Consider the following 18490-nt stretch of genomic DNA (forward strand, 5'->3'; position numbering starts at 1 on the left):
TCTCTATTATGTTTTATGGGAATTACGGGAGCGGATGTTTCCACGCAGGGCCGGCCTTTGGGTACAGGGCACATCACTCCAGCAGGTGGTTGGCAGGCAGTATACTGTGTGGAGGCCCTTAGGGGGAATTAAACTGTGTGAGGGCCACTAAGTGGGCATTATACTATGTGGGGGCCACTAAGGGGGCATTATACTGTGTGGGGGCCACTAAGGGAACATTATACTTAGGGTGCATTATACTGTGTGGGCACACTTAGAGGACAAAATAAGTATGTCATTACTAAATATTATTATTATTATTATACTGTATGGGGCAGCTAAAGCAGAATTATACTGTGTGGGGGCACTAAAGGGGGGCATTATACTGTGTGGGGCACTAAAAAGGGCATTACACTTTTTTATAGGGCATTTTTTTTTATGATGGAGGTGGGGTGCCAAAAGAAAATAATGTAATATATTATAAAATATTATTATTATACTGTATGGGGGGCACTAAAGGGGAATTATACTGTGTGGTGGACATAATACTGTGTGGGGGCACTAAAGAAGGCATTGTACTGCGTGGGGGCACTATAAATGGCATTATACTGTGTGGGGCACTAAAAAGGGCATTATACTTTTCTATAGGGCATTTTTTTTATGATGGAGGTGGGGCGCTGAAAGAAAATTTTGCACAGGTCGCTATCCTAAGGCCGGCCCTGTTTCTACAGATGTTTCCTTAAAAGAGAATGGAAAAATGTGGGTCCACCTACCATTCATTCTCTGCTTCATTGCGGAGTCTGCCTCACACGGCGAGATAGGCGTCGGAGATAAGTCCCACGCATAGGCCAGAATTGTTCCAGTTGGAAATACCGCTTTAATAATACTTCCAGCCTGGTGACGCGATCACCATTGTCGTGGACACTTCAGTCCTTCTCTCCAATTTACCGGTTTACAAAGGACAGACATGTTTCCGTGGAGCGATATTAGCTACGTTTGTTGTCCTGCACGGCGAATATAATCGGCTTTCGTTCTGATTGCATGGTCGGAGTGATAACATGTCTCGGGGCTGAAAGTATAGGCGCCCTGTTCAGGTATCTGTGTCCTGGAAAGCAGAACATTGTCACTTTTATCTACTAAGTATCCGTCCGTGTCCCCGGCAAATCTCATACTTCATTTCATGTAGAGCTGTTTGAGAATTATCTTATTAGTTCCACATTCTAAACTTGTAAAGCCAAACAGGGGAGAAATGAGACTCCGCAAGGCGACTGAATCACTATATTAATATTTGCAATTCATGGCGGAGACATGTTAAACATAAGACATGAACATTATCAGGTGACACAAATTGCAGAGTAACCGGACACATTTTCTTGGAAGGATCAGAATGTGCACTCGAAAATGGGAGATTATATGTGAATCCATAGACAGATCGGTTTGAAATATTCATAGCATACTGTGTGAACCTACTAGATGGGTTTTATGGGCTCGGATTTTACAGTTGTGTCCCTAAACCAAAGACATACTATAGGGGTTGCAGAAGTTGCAGTACAACTTGGACCCAGTAATCCGAGGGGGCCCGGAAATCCCTTTGTCCCAAAATAATGCAGCAGAACTATAAATGGTATGTGGGATTTAAGGGACCCTGCTACTGATTTGTCATTGGGGCCAAAGTTACGACTCTGACTAAGCCTCTATATCCTATTAGGTCATATGGGAGTCAATAGAGAGGTGTCCCCTCTATGAGCCAAGGCGAAGTGCCGCTAGCAGCTCGGAAACTTGCGCCACGACTTCCCCCAATGATATCAGCTGTTCTTTGGGGGCTTCAGAATCCACGTCCACCACAATCAGCTGATTACCAGGGAAAGGGTGTCTTGCTTTTGATATGGGGTCGTTCACCTGTAGTTTTTTGGTGCATTTGAAAAAAATGGCCATTAAAAATTAAAAAAATCCAATACGGGTAAAAAAAATCTCACCAAAAGCATGCACCAAAGGGGCCAATAATGACCCAAAAATCTCAGTCTTAACCTTGAAATACATATAAGAAAAATGCTGGTGGACCCCCTGACAATGCAGCACTATCTAATGTATATGGCCAGCTTTATACTGCAGTTTCATCCAGAGCTGCATTCAGAATTCTGCTGCTTGTTATAATTTACAACACTGATGCATTGCATTGTGGGAGATACAGAGTTGTATTTAGAGTTCTGCTGGTTGATCCCTGGAATCTGACCTGACACTGACATTATTTACATGGCACTTTGGTGTATTGCTTTTTGGTAGATGCAGTATTTTTTTTTCTAAATAATTTCTTCCAGAATGCACCACAGCAGAACAAGATCTATACGACACTGGACCAGCAGGGGGCAACAGGAAGAGTTGAGGCCCTGCAGCCTGATCGCTCTGCTCTGGATGTGACTGGAGTATATAATGAAATCAATCCTACTGAAAACTACAGGTAGATGTGACCAGTAACACGGACAATAAAAAAAGTTTTGCATCCAGTGGAACATAAAGTAAAGTTTCTTCGTGTTGCCGCCATTCCTTGGCTCAGTAATGACTGGATACACATCCTGATAGGCATAAAAGACAAGTTCCTGGTTTGGGATTTTATACGTCGCTAGAGACAGAGATAAAGCAGATGAAGCGGCATTACTCAGGATGAAGCGTGCCCATCTATAGCGTGATCACACATATTGTATCACACCTGCTCATCCATACTGCTCATAATTAAATATGCAAGAAGCCAGAAACCTCATGTAGGCAAGTTATGTTATTTACTTGTGCTGCACATAAGGAGCTCTACGTTATACATATCTATCTATCTATCTATCTATCTATCTATCTATCTATCTATCTATCTATCTATCTATCTATCTATCTATCTATCTATCTATCTATCTCATATCTATCTATCTATCTATCTATCTATCTATCTATCTATCTATCTATCTATCTCATATCTATCTATCTCATATCTATCTATCTATCTATCTATCTATCTATCTATCTATCTATCTATCTATCTATCTATCTATCTATCTATCTATCTATCTATCTATCTATCTATCTATCTATCTATCTATCTCATATCTATCTATCTATCTATCTATCTATCTATCTATCTATCTATCTATCTATCTATCTATCTATCTATCTATCTATCCATCTATCTATCTATCTATCTCATATCTATCTATCTATCTATCTATCTATCTATCTATCTATCTATCTATCTATCTATCTATCTATCTATCATCTATCTATCTATCTATCTATCTATCTATCTATCTATCTATCTATCTATCTATCTATCTATCTCATATCTATCTATCTATCTATCTATCTATCTATCTCATATCTATCTATCTATCTATCTATCTATCTATCTATCTATCTATCTATCTATCTATCTATCTATCCATCCATCCATCCATCCATCCATCCATCCATCCATCCATCCATCCATCCATCCATCCATCCATCCATCCATCTATCTATCTATCTATCTATCTATCTATCTATCTATCTACCTCATATCTATCTATCTATTTATCTATCTATCTATCTATCTATCTATCTATCTATCTATCTATCTATCTATCTATCTATCTATCTATCTATCTAATCTATCTATCTATTTTTCTTGTTTATTTTCTTCTATTTATCTATCTTTATTCTATTTATTGCATATCTATATATTTTTCTTGTTTGTTTCCTTATTTCTTATGTTCTCTCTTTCTCCCACTCTATCGATCTATCCATCGTCCTCTCTCTCTCTTTTATGCTGCCTCTATACCATGTTAAGAATTTAAACAAAAACTTAGCATCTGATTCTTGCTGAAAAAAAAATATATAATCAATTGCGTAATTAAAATATTATCTTTTAATTTATGGTAAGGAAAGATCAAACCTTGCCAACAGCGCTTATTTCCATAATGCATCTATTTACTTATATTAAGAACTGTGGGGAGAGAGAGAAAGAGAGAGAGAACAAGAGAGAGAGAGAAAGAGAGGGAAAGAGAGAGAGCGAAAGAGAGGGAGAGAGGGAAAGAGAGGGAGAGAGAGAAAAAAAGGGAAAGAGAGGGAGAGAGAGAGAGAGAGAGAGAGACTGTGTGATTAACTAAAAGGTGGATTGGAACTATACTGACACTAGTGACAGAACCTGGCAGCAGTCCCATAATGGCATTACATAGTAAGGTTGAAAAAAGACTTTAGATTCATTGCATAATCCTACAGTGTTAATCCAGAGAATAGCAAAAATAACCCCTATGAAGTAGTTGCCAATTGCCTCACATTAGGAGAAAAGACTCCTTCCCGATTCCAAAAATGGCAATCAGAATATAAATCCCTATACCAGTGACCCATATTCAGTAGTCTAATACCTATAACTTGTAATATTATTTCTTTCACGAAAGGCATCCAGGTCCATTATGAAATATTTAAAAGAATCAACCACAACACACTTAGTTTCACTGCTGTTACAGTAAAGAATCCTCTTCTATAGTCAAAGAGAAACCTTCTTTCCTCTAAATGTAGTAGATACACCCTTGTTATAGTTAAAAATGTTGTCTAACTACACATAATGCTTTTCAAATAGGAGCCTCCGTTTCATAACACTACCGGCAAACAGCAGACTTTGCCAGGGGACGCAATGGCCGTACGAGGAGAAATGTAGTACTCACAAAAATGGCTGCTCATGTAACATTAATGGCTCATGGAGTACATCAGAGAATACTCAAGAGATGTAGTGGGACAACCTCTTTAACTATAACAAGGGTGAACCCACTTCATCTTGAAGAAACAAGGATTGTCTATTATCACAAAAGAGGATTCTTTACTGTAAGAGCAGTGAGTCTATGCAAATCTCACGTTGTGGTTGATTCAAGACTTCAAAAGGGGTCTGCTTGCCTTTCTTGAAAGAAATAATATCACAAGTTACGGCTCTCAGTTCTGGATCAGAGGGGGTACCTCTCCATGACTTTCATAAGACCTGATAGGTCACATTGGAAGGGATTTTTCACGAGACACCCCTTTAACGCCTACGTATGAATAGATCTTTAGCCAAATCTCTGTACTGTCTATTGTTCTATTTCTACACAGTCATTAGATCAACCCTTAAGCCTTTTTTCCAAACTAAATATGTCTCATTATTTTTCATGGTCTCGGGCTACAATATTAATTTGATTTTTCAAAAAGTCCCACTTAACAATGCAGGTGAAAGAACATGTAACCTATGTGATCAGATAGTCCCTGCCCAACACATGTGCATCTACCAGTTTGTCAGATTACTCAGGTCTTTAGCACAAGTCTACATCGGCACTAAGCTGAGGACAGGAAAAAGAGAAATGTAGGAACGCCTAATAGATTTCTACAAACCCAAGTCACTGCTACTAGGACTGGTGGTTTTTGCCAATGGATGGTCTGTGCAGAGCTGGATTTTCCATTAGGAACAAGAGGCCTGTGCCCTGTGGTGGCCAGGTGGAAATAATGGACTGCTTCATAAAGTTAGGTCTATATTATAGACGGTGTCATTGTAGATGACACAGTCGTTTCCATTTGATTTTGTTCTTGTACTGTTCTCAGCCACTATTATAAATTAACTTTGGTTTAATTCTATGTGTTGATTTGAATACAGAATGTGGTTTTTGGTGTGACTCGAAGAACTAAAGGGCTGGGCTCCTGAGCAAATAGAGTACTTGGCCGATGGCTGTGTAAATGGTGCAATATCTTTAAATATATGAGAATCAAGCATGGGCGCGAACATAATGCACCTGGGATGCGACTACAGCAGGGGATCTAACAGTGTCCCATTCTTCGAGATAATCAAGTAAAGAATAATTAAACGGTGGGTTGTCCATACCAAACGCCAGTATTGTATGAGCTGAAGTTGCTACCTCAGTTCCTCTGGGATGGGGTGGCTCCCAATTCCAAAGTCACTATATAGTCCCAGACATAAAAATATTTTTTAACTAGAGGTAGAACATAAAATTCAGCAGTCAATGTACGGAAAAAAAAATACAAAAACAAACAAAAGAGGTTGATGCCCCTTAAATTTTTTTTTGCATCCATACCTATTTATAGTATAGAGAAATCCGCTCCCTCAATAAAACGGAGATCAACTAAAACCTTGTTTAGGATTAAGGTGACGTCATGTTTAGAGAACACACCAAACCGCTTCTTCCAATGCAGACGCACTGATCTCATTTCCTATTGACAAAGAGATTGTCTCATATCTGCAACATGACAGTGGTTTATTCATCATACATCCGAGTCCAACCTTGGTCTGGACAATCCCATTACAATAACCACCAAGGTTCAATTAGAGAGGAAACGTTGACTGTCCTTTCATGCCAAAGGTTCTTAATTGACACTATGAGCCAAGGCTGGATGGCAGCCATGCACAATCAGAGTGGTAGAGAAATCATTCTTCTGGTTGCTTGATAAGAATAAAATAATAATACCAAAAGTAAAATTAAAATTAAAAAAGTTAAATTAATCAGATTGGACGCCTAACAATGATGCCAATTTTCACGAGAGAGCTCTGATTGGAAGAGTAAGGTTTGGTAACATGGTGGAGTTTTCCTAGTAGAGCAATTTGATTGGGGATGTATGTACGTATATGCGTATTTAACAGTAATGAACCCCCTTTTTAGGCCATACCCCTCATTTTATGATCTTCACATAATGAAACAGCTGGTGGTCAAACTGTTGGTTACCATCTACCAGTTGATGAGAGGCGTAGCTTGAAGTTCATGTAACCCAGTGAGGAAACTGTACCAGGGCACCCCCAACATAAGCCATTTATTGCACCGTGGTCCTCTTATGTGGCACAAGGGCCATTAGACTCCCTTAAAGGGGTTCTCCCGTTTGGAAAATCAATAGTTGTTTGAAGGGTCCCTTGACATTACAAAGTATCCCCCTGCCGCGACTCCCAGAGATTACTCCACTACGACCAAAAGATGAGGATCCATGAACAGATCCCCCCTCTATTAACTTAGAATTCCCTATTAGGATATATGAAATGGGTTTTCTAAACTGGGCAACCCCTTTAAAAAAGGTTCTCAGAGCAGGTTGCCCCCATTTCTTTTGCTATTGGGCGGCAAGAACCTGTGCAGGACTCCCCTTTCTAGAGGAAATGCATTATTATGGTGGAAAGAATTGACTTAAAATAGTTGTCCAGACGGGGGACGGTTTTTCATACTGATGACCGATTCACAGGATTGGTCATCAGTATATGATCGGTGGGTGACCGACACACGGACCCCGCACTGATCAGTTTTTCCAGCTGCCTCCGGGCACCGGATGTTATGCAGGGGTCGGGGCTGGAAGCAGATGGCTCAGGTCACAGTATAGCGGCCCTAAACAAACGAATAGAAGTAGAGGTGAAGTAACGCTGCACGACCGCTTTACTGTGACCATCAGGGACAACCAATATGGCTACCATTACAGCAACCATAGAGGTTCTTAACAAGCTTTCCAATATTTCAGAATGTCAAATATGCCAAGTTATATAGTGATGCAGCCTATGCGCCGGCTATTGGCTCCATGGACAGAGAAGACCCAGCCCTGCTTGGCCCCTTTTTGATATTGGGGGATAAGCACCTGTGCAGGCCTCCGATCTACAGAACAACAGCATTGTTGGCAAACACAGAGGTGGGGAATGGGTCCAAGGGCAATGAAAGGGCATGAAAAGGAAAACAAACCCTAAGCCATTTTGTACCGGGTGGCAAAACACGACTTCATAATAATTGGAGCCCAATTTGATCTTTGCTATAGGGCCCCACTGGATGCATCTTTTGCCCCCAAGACTGCTACATACAGTTAGGTCCAGAATTATATGGACAGTGACACAATCTTCATGATTTGGGCTCCGCTGCCACCTCATTGGATTTGAAATGAAACAACTGAGATGCAATTGGATTTTAGACTTTCAGGTTTGATTCAAGGGGTTGAACAAAAATATCCTGTGAAATGTTTAGGAATTGCCGCCATTTTCCTACACAGTCTCCTCATTTCAGGGGCTCAAAAAGAATTGGACAAATTAACATTACCAGAAATAAAATGTTTTTTTTTTTAATACTTTGTAGAGAATCCTTTGCAGGCAATGACTGGCTGAAGTCTGGAACCCATGGACATCACCACACGATGGGTTTCCTCCTTTGTGATGCTTTGCCCGGCCATTACTGCAGCTGTCTTCAGTTGTTGCTTGTTTGTGGCTCTTTCTGAATTAAGTTTTGTCTTAAGCAAGTGAAATGCAGCTGGATCAGGTTGAGATCTGGTGACTCGGCCATTGCAGAATATTCCACTTTTTTTGCCTTATAAACTCCTGAGTTGTTTTCGCAGGATGTTTTGGGTCATTGTCCATCTGTCCTGTGAAGCGACGTCCAATCAACCTGCTGCATTTGGTTGAATATGAGCAGAAAGTAAATCCCTGAACACTTCAGAATTCATCTGGCTGCTTCTGTCTTCAGTCACATCATCAATAAACACTAGTGACCCAGTGCCTTTGGCAGCCATGCATGCCCATGCCATCACACTGCCTCCACCATGCCATCACACTGCCCCCACCATGCCATCACACTGCCCCCACCATGCCATCACACTGCCTCCACCTTGTTTTACAGAGGATGTGGATCAAGAACCATTCCAAGCCTTCTCCATACTTTCATCATCCCATCATTCTGGTACAGGTTGATCTTAGTTTCATGCTGTTCCAGAACTGGGCGGCTTCTTTACATGTTGTTTGGTAAAGTCTGATCTGGCCTTTCTGTTTTTGAGGCTGATTAATGGTTTGCACCTTGTGGTGAACCCTCTGTATTTGCTCTCATGAAGTCTTCTCTTTATGGTAGACTTAGAAACTGATCCACCTACTTCCAGGAGAGTGTTCTTCACTTGGGTAGATGTTGTGAAGGGGTTTTTCTTCACCATGGAAAGGATTCTGCGATCATCCACCACTGTTGTCTTCCGTGGCAGGCCTTTTGGAGTTCACGAGATCACCAGTGCGCTCTTTTTTTTTTTTTTTTAAATGTACCAAACTGTTGATGTGGCCCCTCCTAACATTTGTGCTCTTCCTCAGATGGATTTCTTCGTTTCTTTCAGCCTAACGATGGTCTGTTTCACTTGCATTGAGAGCTCTTTTGACCTCATGTTCTGGGTTCACAGCAACAGCTTCCAAATGCAAATGCCGCACCTGAAATCAAGTCCAAAACTTTTACCTGCTTAATTGATGGTGGATTAATGAGGGAATAGCCCATGCAGCCCAATTAATAGCTTTTGAGATAATTGTCCAATTACCTTTGGTCCCTTGAAATAGAGGCAGCTACATATTAAAGAGCTGTAATTCCTAAACCCTTCCTCAAATTAGGATGTGAATACCCTCAAATTAAAGCGGAGAGTCTGCACTTTAAGCCCAGATTGATTATATAACTGGATATTCAATATGTTTTGGTAAACAGCTAAAATGCCAAAATTTGTGTCACTGTCCAAATAATTCTCGACCTAACTGTAACTAGGCATATTTCCAATTTTTTTAATTTTTAATTTTTAAAAGTGCTCATTGATTATCTGAAAAAAACGTAATCATCCTATCATACTGCTGGTCATAAGCAATGTGCAAAATGTATTTGTTTTTCTAACCAAATAGAGTGGTCGTCAACAGTCTATAATATAAAAAGATGGCAAATTTATAATCATTCTCCTTTAAACCGTTTCCTATAGGAATTTATCGTCAAAGCGCGCTCTAAAAGTTTGTGTTTTTTTACTCTCAAATTAACTGCAACCTAGAATTAAATACTGTGTGTAATGTAGTGCGGCATGCTGGGACACAGCGGGGCTCGGATTTACAACACAACCTACTAGACAATGGCAGCTCTGAAAAGTAACTCGCATTCGGGATGGATTGAGTTGTGATTTTACCATCTCATTAAAAAGTCTCCACAATTACAACTTCTAGAACTATCGGAAACTTATAAAGTTTGGAAAGATACCCTTAAGATATTGCAGCTAATGGTGAAATTAATCATTAAGTGTCTCTGCTGGGAGAGGGGTGGGGGGCAAAATACGGCAAAACAAAAATTAGAAAAATAAAACACAGCTTCAGTATATGAATTGGGTATGTGAAGATCAGATCATGTAGAGATGGATATTATGGAGAACTACTCCATTAGTCGCACACCATTAGGCCTTGTTCCCACAACAGTGAAAAAAGTTTTTTTAACGGCCCGTGAATAATGGCCGTCAAAAAATAGGAAATGTCCTATTTTTGACCGTTTTCATGGCCAAACGGCCCCCATAGAAGTCAATGGATCCGTTTTTAACGGCTGCCAATACGTCATCGCGCCGACTTGGCATATCCCGTGCAGACGAGAGACCACATCTGTAGAGGACGGCGCTGCATCGGTGAGTATGCCAACGATAGCCGGCAAGGGAATTAGTAGTAGATCCACTTTTAACGGTTATATTGACAGCCGTTAAAAACTGATCCATTGACCACACCTGAAGAAGACGAGAGACGGAGCTGCATCGGTGAGTATGTAGGGCAGCCAAAAGTTAAATGTAGTGTATTGTTGCGCTCACTACAAGGGTAGTGTGGCGCTAGTACAGGTGGCATTGTACATAGTGTTCAACTATAGTGAATTTTCCGGGACTGTCCAGAATTTACAGAGAAAGTCCTTGAAAATCCCTACAGGGAGGGGAGGGGGGATGTGTGTGTGTGTGATCATCTACAGGGCGTCCTTGTGGCATCATCTACATCGGGGCTGTGTGGCATATACAGGGGGTCTGTGTGGCATCATATACAGGGAGGTGTGTGGCATCATATACAGGGAGGCTGTGGCATCATAAACAGGGAGGTGTGTGGCATCATATACAGGGAGGTGTGTGGCATCATATACATGAGGGCTGTGTGGCATCATATACAGGAAGGCTGTGTGGTATCATATACAGGAGGGCTGTGTGGCACCATATACAGGGGGGCTGTGTGGCATCATATACATGGGGCTGCGTGGCATCATATACAGGGGGCTGTGTGGCATCATATACAGGGGGGCTGTGTGGCATCATATACAGGGGGCTGTGTGGCATCATCTACAGGGGGCTGTGTGGCATCATATACAGGGGGGCTGTGTGGCATCATGTACATGGGGCTGCGTGGCATCATATACAGGGGGCTGTGTGGCATCATATACAGGGGGGCTGTGTGGCATCATATACAGGGGGCTGTGTGGCATCATCTACAGGGGGCTGTGTGGCATCATATACAGGGGGGCTGTGTGGCATCATGTACATGGGGCTGCGTGGCATCATATACAGGGGGCTGTGTGGCATCATATACAGGGGGGCTGTGTGGCATCATATACAGGGGGCTGTGTGGCATCATCTACAGGGGGCTGTGTGGCATCATATACAGGGGGGCTGTGTGGCATATACAGGGGGCTGCGTGGCATCATCTACAGGGGATCTGTGTGGCATCCTCTACAGGGGGTCTGTGTGGCATCATCTACAGGGGGGCTGTGAATCAATCATGACAATGACCTTCCTTTGGGTGTTTTCAGGGGGTTGGGACAAAAAAAGCCTGACCAATGAAATTCATCAGTTTTTTTAACGGCCATGAAAATCAGATGCAAAACGGTAGTCAAACGGCCATTAAAAACGGACAGACGGACTGGAAATGGATGAAAATTTGGAGACACTGATGAAAAACGGCCATGACAGTTGATCAGTTTTTAATGGCCATTTTTTGTCACTGTCGTGTGAATATAGCCTTAGGGCTGATTCAGACGAGCATAATACTCGTCCGTGTGCTGTCCGTTGAAATAACTGACAGCACACGGACCCATTAATTTCCCTGGGGCTATTCAGACATGTGTGAGTTTTCATGCAGCGAGTATCTGTTGCGTGAAACTCACTGCATGTCCCCTATATTGGTGCGTTTTTGCGCACCAAGCCACGAATTGAAGTCTATGGGTGCGTGAAAACCACGGACAGCACACAAACGACATCCGTGAGCTATCCGTGTTTTACACATCAATTACAAAAAAATGCAGAGAAATGTAAAAAAAAGCGTTTGCACAGGCGTGAAAAATGCTTCCCACACGCAACGCACACTGATGGCACATGGACATGAACTGTGGGAAATATGCTGCGTTTTTTACATGTGAACACGCTCGTGTGAAGGTAGCCTTACTCTGCTACTGGGGAACCCTGCTTCTTCTATCGATAATCTGGTGTCTAATATATCACTAAGGATCATTCAGATGGTGCAGTCAAATTGCTGTGATTGCCGCAATATGGCGTCAAAATGCTGTAATTTGGTAAAATTAGGTGCATTTTGCTGCAACTTCGCAGTAATCACGGCAGTAAATCGCAATTTGACATTACCATGTGACTAGATTCTAAATGTCCATGAACCAAAATACCTTTTACATCAGCTTTAGTAAATACTTGTAATTCCCATACAATAAACCTTTTTTTTTTTTTTAGAACTTTGCATTGGCTGTTCCTCTATTATGCGTCTTGAAAATTTATGTATTAACAACTGGGAGTTATCATTCCCGTTGTGTAGGGACAAACTCTTGACAAGAGACATGGTGACACACAGTTTTCAATTTATTTATACATTTCCAGGAAGAATAGCAGAGGAACACAATGTAGCATTTTAAGAAAAGATGCTTGAGTATTGTTATTTCATGGGGAGTACAATTATTTAGGAAAACAGACATATCAGGAGAGCTGTCCCCTCTCCTGACATGTCCATTTTAGTAAATACCTGTATTCACCATGAAATACAAATTCTAGATTATATTTTCTTAGAACTCTGGGTTGTGCTGTTCCTCTTAGAAAGTTATGAATAAATTGAAAACTAGGTGTTACCACTCCCCTTGTCAAAAGGTCGTGTCTCTACACAGTCTGAGTCTGAGCACTGATTGGACATTGTTAGTCTGTGTAGGGAAACATCCACAACCGGTAACACCCAGTTGTCAAATTGTTCATGCATTTCTAGGAGGAATAACCGAGGTACAATGTAGAGTTATTCAAAAGATGTTCCAGAATTGTTATTTTATGGGGAAGAAAATTGTTTACTAAAACAGACAAGTCAGGAGAGGTGGCCGGTCCTCTTTAAATGATAAAATTATGTCTGCCTTCACCGGCCACCAGGGGGAGCTGAGGAGTTTACTGCATACAGCTATATTATTATAATCAAATTGCTCCTGTCATAGGTAGCTGCAATCATAGTGAAATCATATTGTGTTATGGCCCAGGAGGTACACTCAGAGGACCATCACAGTGTGCAAAAGCAAGTAACAAATGTGGCTCTGCTACATCTGTATTTTAGAGGACATCTCAGGTGTATACACAATATTAGGATGCAACCATCACTTACCCTGGACAGTGAGGTGAATTTGCATTGTCCTAGGACTGTGTTCAGTCTGTACCGAGCAAGTATACAGACCGTCGTCAAAAATGGTCACCTTTTGTATCCGCAGGCTGTACTCCTTTTTGTTTGCCGTTGCTATTGAAACTCTGGGGTCCACCGACCATTTGTCTTCCCCCGCAAAAATAATACTGGAGCGATTCAACCAAGCTCCCTTTGAAGCATCATCTTCCAAGAAGCACCTGGAGGTAAAAAGACAAAACAGAATAATATTCTAAATAATTGTGCAGAGAAATGAGAAGAATCTGCTGGGTTATATACTGTGACCCTGTATACAATGAGATTAAGCAATATCTAAGAAACTAATATATATATATATATATACACACACACATCTAAAAACTCATACCTATTAAAAAAAATATTCCCTTAAAGGAGAACTGCAATGAGTGCCACTTTTCCAAAGGGGCTATAAATCGGTAAACAAAATAACCTCTTTTTGAAAAGATGCTGCCTCAGAGATCACCTGTTCGCCAGGGGTTCAGCTTCTGATATTGTCAGTGGATGTTGCGGACGCCCATATAATTCCCCTGTAGTGGCTACTACAAGGTAAATGTAGTATTACATATCTTTCTCTCTCTCTCAGGAGAACCTGGCATGTCTGCATTACACATACAGCTGATTGATTTTTATGGGAATTGTGTAATACTTAGTTTCCCCTGTAGAGGCACTGCAGGAAAATTGAACACTTGCTGCCATGTCCTCCTCAGATTAAAACTGATCACCAATTTAAAATCCGGAGACAATTTTAACAAAAAGTGGTTGTTTAAAGTCGAAAAGCCCTTTAAGCATGTGTTATTTAAGTAATATTTTAGTATGTTCTGTAAAAAACCTCCATAAGTGGCGTTACCATTGCAACATTCCCATTATCTGCTTGACTCCTGCACAGATTGAATCTGGAGCGTAGACTTCGGAGCCATCATTTGTTGTATAATGGTCTTCTGTATTACGCTCACATACCTCGTATTTATTAAAGAACTTTTATCACTTTGCAGCAAAATCAAAGTTTCCACTTTAAATAAACATGAAGAAGGTAATAAAACACAAACACGGCGATATCTTAGCGAAATGAGTGAAAACAATCACGTAACATTCAATGACTTTAGACAAACTGGAGCGAATTGAGACCAAACCATTCTCCCTATTGAATAATTCATGACTGTTCAGCGCTACAATAACGAATGATCATTTACAAGTAAGAAGTCTTTCATTTACAATATGCAGCATGGCGCCCCCTAAAAATCCATCAATTCTTCTCACTTTCTTACAATCAATTCAAGGCAGATACATTGTAACATAGAAAACAATGCAGAACTCAGTGCTATAAGAGGTGGAAATCCTCACAATAATTAATAAAGTCATGAATGTAGCTCTGGAGAATGGACTTTTTGATAAAAAAGATAAATAAAATGGTTTTCCAGAAAAATTGAAAATGGTAAAAAATGTCAATATACTTATCTTTTGAATTTACCACCATGCCCAATGGTCACCAGGGTCACTAACACTTTATATTGTCATTGCAACGTGAGAACGTATCTTCCGGGACCACGTGACTGTGATGGCAAATCCGTGGCCACAACAGTGACGTGTCCCCCAGAGTGACATCTCCACTCCAAGTCAATGTGGTCTAGAAACTCAGATTTATGATACTAATTCATTCACGTCAAAGAGGGTAGCAAGCAGCAAATCTATATCTTGTGGTCCATCAATTGTTTATACGACCAGATTCGACGAAGCACCGGTAAACTGAGTATAAAAAATTAGCTCATTTTATTTTTGGAATTGTCAAATAGCTTATGGAGCGATTCCAGAAAATATATTAGATGAGGATATTGCCATTAAAGAAAATACCTGACATATTCTTCATGCAATTTTAATACCATGTGGTTTTTAGATCCAACATTTTCTTCTGATTAATTTATTCATATATCATTATAGCGGTCAGCGCTCTCTTTTTGTATTGTTTTTGTCTATAAAAAGATGTAAAATGATAAAATTCTGACTTCCCACAGCCACCAATAGGGGGAGCTTGGTAGATTACTGCATACTGTGTTATTATTGCGTTCAATGTATGGACAGTATGCAGTAAGCTTCTAAGCTCCCCCTAGTGGCAGATGTGGGCAGTCAGATCTTTATTATTTAAATCTATGTGTATAAAGAGTTTTTAAAGGTTGTGTATCAGGAAACAAAAAAGTATATGAACTATTTAGAAATCAATCAGCAAACTATTTTAATCCTAATTAGATAAAAAATAAAATACCGTATTGGTGTTCAAGGACGGATATTCACTTTAAGATGGATTTTCATTTTAAAAGCTGGTGTCCTGCCGCTATTGATTTTTAATTTTTTTTTATGATGCAACAGATTTTCAAATACTTTCTTTCATGCCCCATAAAAAAAAACATTGTCTCTTTGTGAGCACACTGTAGTATTTACCACCTGTGTTTCTGTTTATTTTTTGTTAACAAGCAAAAACTAGCACACCGTTATGGAGCCACGAGCAAGATTCAGAGAATAAACACCTGCAGATACAAAGGGAAAGATTCGGCGCATAAATTCACAACTGTGAAAATAACCCGGTTTGGTAAAATTAAGCATTAGTTTTAAACATTTCCGATTCAGTTCTGTCTGTTAAAACAGGTGTCAGACTAAATATCGGGAAATTAATGAGTTATCTGAAAATAAGCTGCCGTAAAATCATAGGGTTAATAAAAATTATACAAAAAAATATACTTTTAAATTATATGAATTTATCAATATTCCTCAGCTAATTAACTCTTAGCTGGATCACCCCCCCCCCCCCCAAAAAATAAAAATAAAAAAAATAATAATAATTAAATAGATTTGTTCAAGTTACTTGTTCAATGTGGTACATGTCATCATATAATCATGGAACAATTGCCATCCAACTGTCCTAACCATTGAGTAAATATGAATCTTTGTGTTGTGGGATGTAACTCTAAGCAGGGATTTTACATCCAAGGTTATGTTTTTGAATATTTAATTTCTATTTCTAGAATTTTAATTTTAAAAAGATTTCCAATTAATTTATAGCCAATCTATTTGTCCACCTTCAATAGAAGGTGGGAAGGGAAGGGTAGAGAAGAGAAGAGAAAGGAAGAGAAGGGAAGAGGCTGGAAGAGAGGAGAGGAGAAGAGAAGAGAAGGGAAATGAAGAGAAGAGAGGAGAAGAGAAGGGAACAGAGGGTTAGACAGGAGAGGAAAGGAGAGTAGAAAACCAGAGAGGAGAACAGAAGACAAGGGAAGAGAAGAGAGGAAAGGAATAGAGAGAACAAGAGAATAGAAGGGGAGGGAAATGAAGAGAAGAGAAAAAGAGTAGAAGAGAAGGAAAGAGGAGAGGAGAATAGAAGAGATGGGAGAAGAGAAGGGAAAGGAAGAGAAGAGTTGTAAAGAAGAGAAGGGGAGTGCAGAAGAGTAGGAAATAGTAGAGAAGAGAAGGGAAAAGAGAAGAGGGGAGGGGAATAGAAAAGAGGAGGTGGGAGAAGAGAAGATTTGCAAAGAAGAGAAGAGGAGTGGAGAAGAGTAGGAAATAGTAGAGAAGAGAAAGGAAAAGAGAATAGGAGAGTAGAATAGAGTAGAGAAGAGAATAGAAGAGTCTAGCGAAGGGTAGAAGAGATTGTTGAAAAGAGGAGAGAATGAGAATAAGAAATAAGAGAGTTTGAATTATTAAAAGGAGTAGTATGAGATAGAGTAGTAGGAGTAGTAGGAAGATTAGGTAAAATAAACTAGTAGGAGATTTTTTCGGAAGATTGCCAATTAATTTATATGTAATCTTTATGTCCTTCTTCTGTATGAGACTAGAAGAGAGGTAGTACAGGAACATGGTTTACTGCTCTGACACCATGGCTAAGAAATGGTTAGGGAGAAAGAGAAGAGAAGGGAAAATAAAGGATGAGAAGAGAAGGGAAGAGAGTAGAGAAAAGAAGTGAAGAAAAATAAAAAGAAGAAATATAAGAGTTGGAGTGTGAGTAGGAGGGGTAGAAAAGAGAAAGTAATAAATGAAGGAGATTTCCGAAAGGATAAATTATGATGTGATCTTTGAGAGGAACATTTTTGCAGTGGATAGCCAAATATTAATATTATGAGGTTACACTGATTCTAGTTTTTCTGAAATTGTATTTAAAATTACTATACTAGGAGTTGAACCTTCATGGGAGAACACTGTGACCAATTGGGTACATTAGCTATATAGTTACAGTGTAGCATGTATTACAGAAACTATGGCTACATATACCTCACTGCCACTTTCTATCCAAACCAGTGTAATTAAACCAACCCCGTTTTGATAATATCATGTCTTGTTTTTTAAAGTAAATTTACTCAAACCGCACAACATATAGCAGTCTTTTAGATAGCAGGAGCACTGAGGACCTGTATTGCCAAGCATTGGATCCCAATGATCAGTGATGAGAACATGGAGTCTGTGAAAGTAGACTTCCTTTTCAGACTAACTAACTGACCTTGAGAATGTGATCTCACAAGTCCATGAGGGCACAACAATTAAGGTTCCAGGCACTGCACACATCGCTCAAACAACAGGGCCAGTCGGCAGACCACTAGTCAGTGCTGACCACCAGGGTCTAAACCCAAAATATACAATATACTTCTAGTTACAATTTCATATACAGAGGTCAAATACTCTGGTCTACAACTAATGTTGAGGTCCAAGTAAACAGATCCTCATTAAAAGGGGAATCTGAGAAGAGCTTGTCTGATAGTCTAAATGTCTATAGTCAGCCATAAACAGGAGACGGCTATCGGCCAAATGCTCTTTCCTGACCACCATACACATGTACTCTTGGCTCAGCTGAACATACATGGCAGTGACTCATCTCCTGCAGGATCAAAGAATCTGCCATGTGGGGGGAGAGTCGGGAGGCAACAATACACATAAAATGACTGATCCTGCCAAAATTGGCAGGTTCGGGTGATTGTTATCTTACGTATATGGCTGTCTTATGAGACAGAGGTAGACACATGATTGTAGACTTCAGCAGCCAGTAAGATCACTAAAGGTAGCCATACAAATTAGATGATAGTCGGACAAAATTGCCGG

The 18490-nt window shown here is 40.1% G+C and overlaps 1 protein-coding gene across 1 annotated transcript in view; it reads right to left on the reverse strand.

The window, feature by feature from the left end:
* The window catches only part of NEGR1 (neuronal growth regulator 1), a 404305-nt gene that overhangs the window by 202085 nt on the left and 183730 nt on the right, over positions 1-18490 (reverse strand). The window contains exon 2 of the mRNA XM_075832083.1: positions 13364-13596. Within this exon, the coding sequence (XP_075688198.1) occupies positions 13364-13596 (233 nt within the window). The remainder of the gene's footprint in view (positions 1-13363; positions 13597-18490) is intronic.

Source organism: Rhinoderma darwinii, chromosome 7, assembly GCF_050947455.1.
Source record: "Rhinoderma darwinii isolate aRhiDar2 chromosome 7, aRhiDar2.hap1, whole genome shotgun sequence".
Classification (NCBI taxonomy): Eukaryota; Metazoa; Chordata; class Amphibia; order Anura; family Rhinodermatidae; genus Rhinoderma; species Rhinoderma darwinii.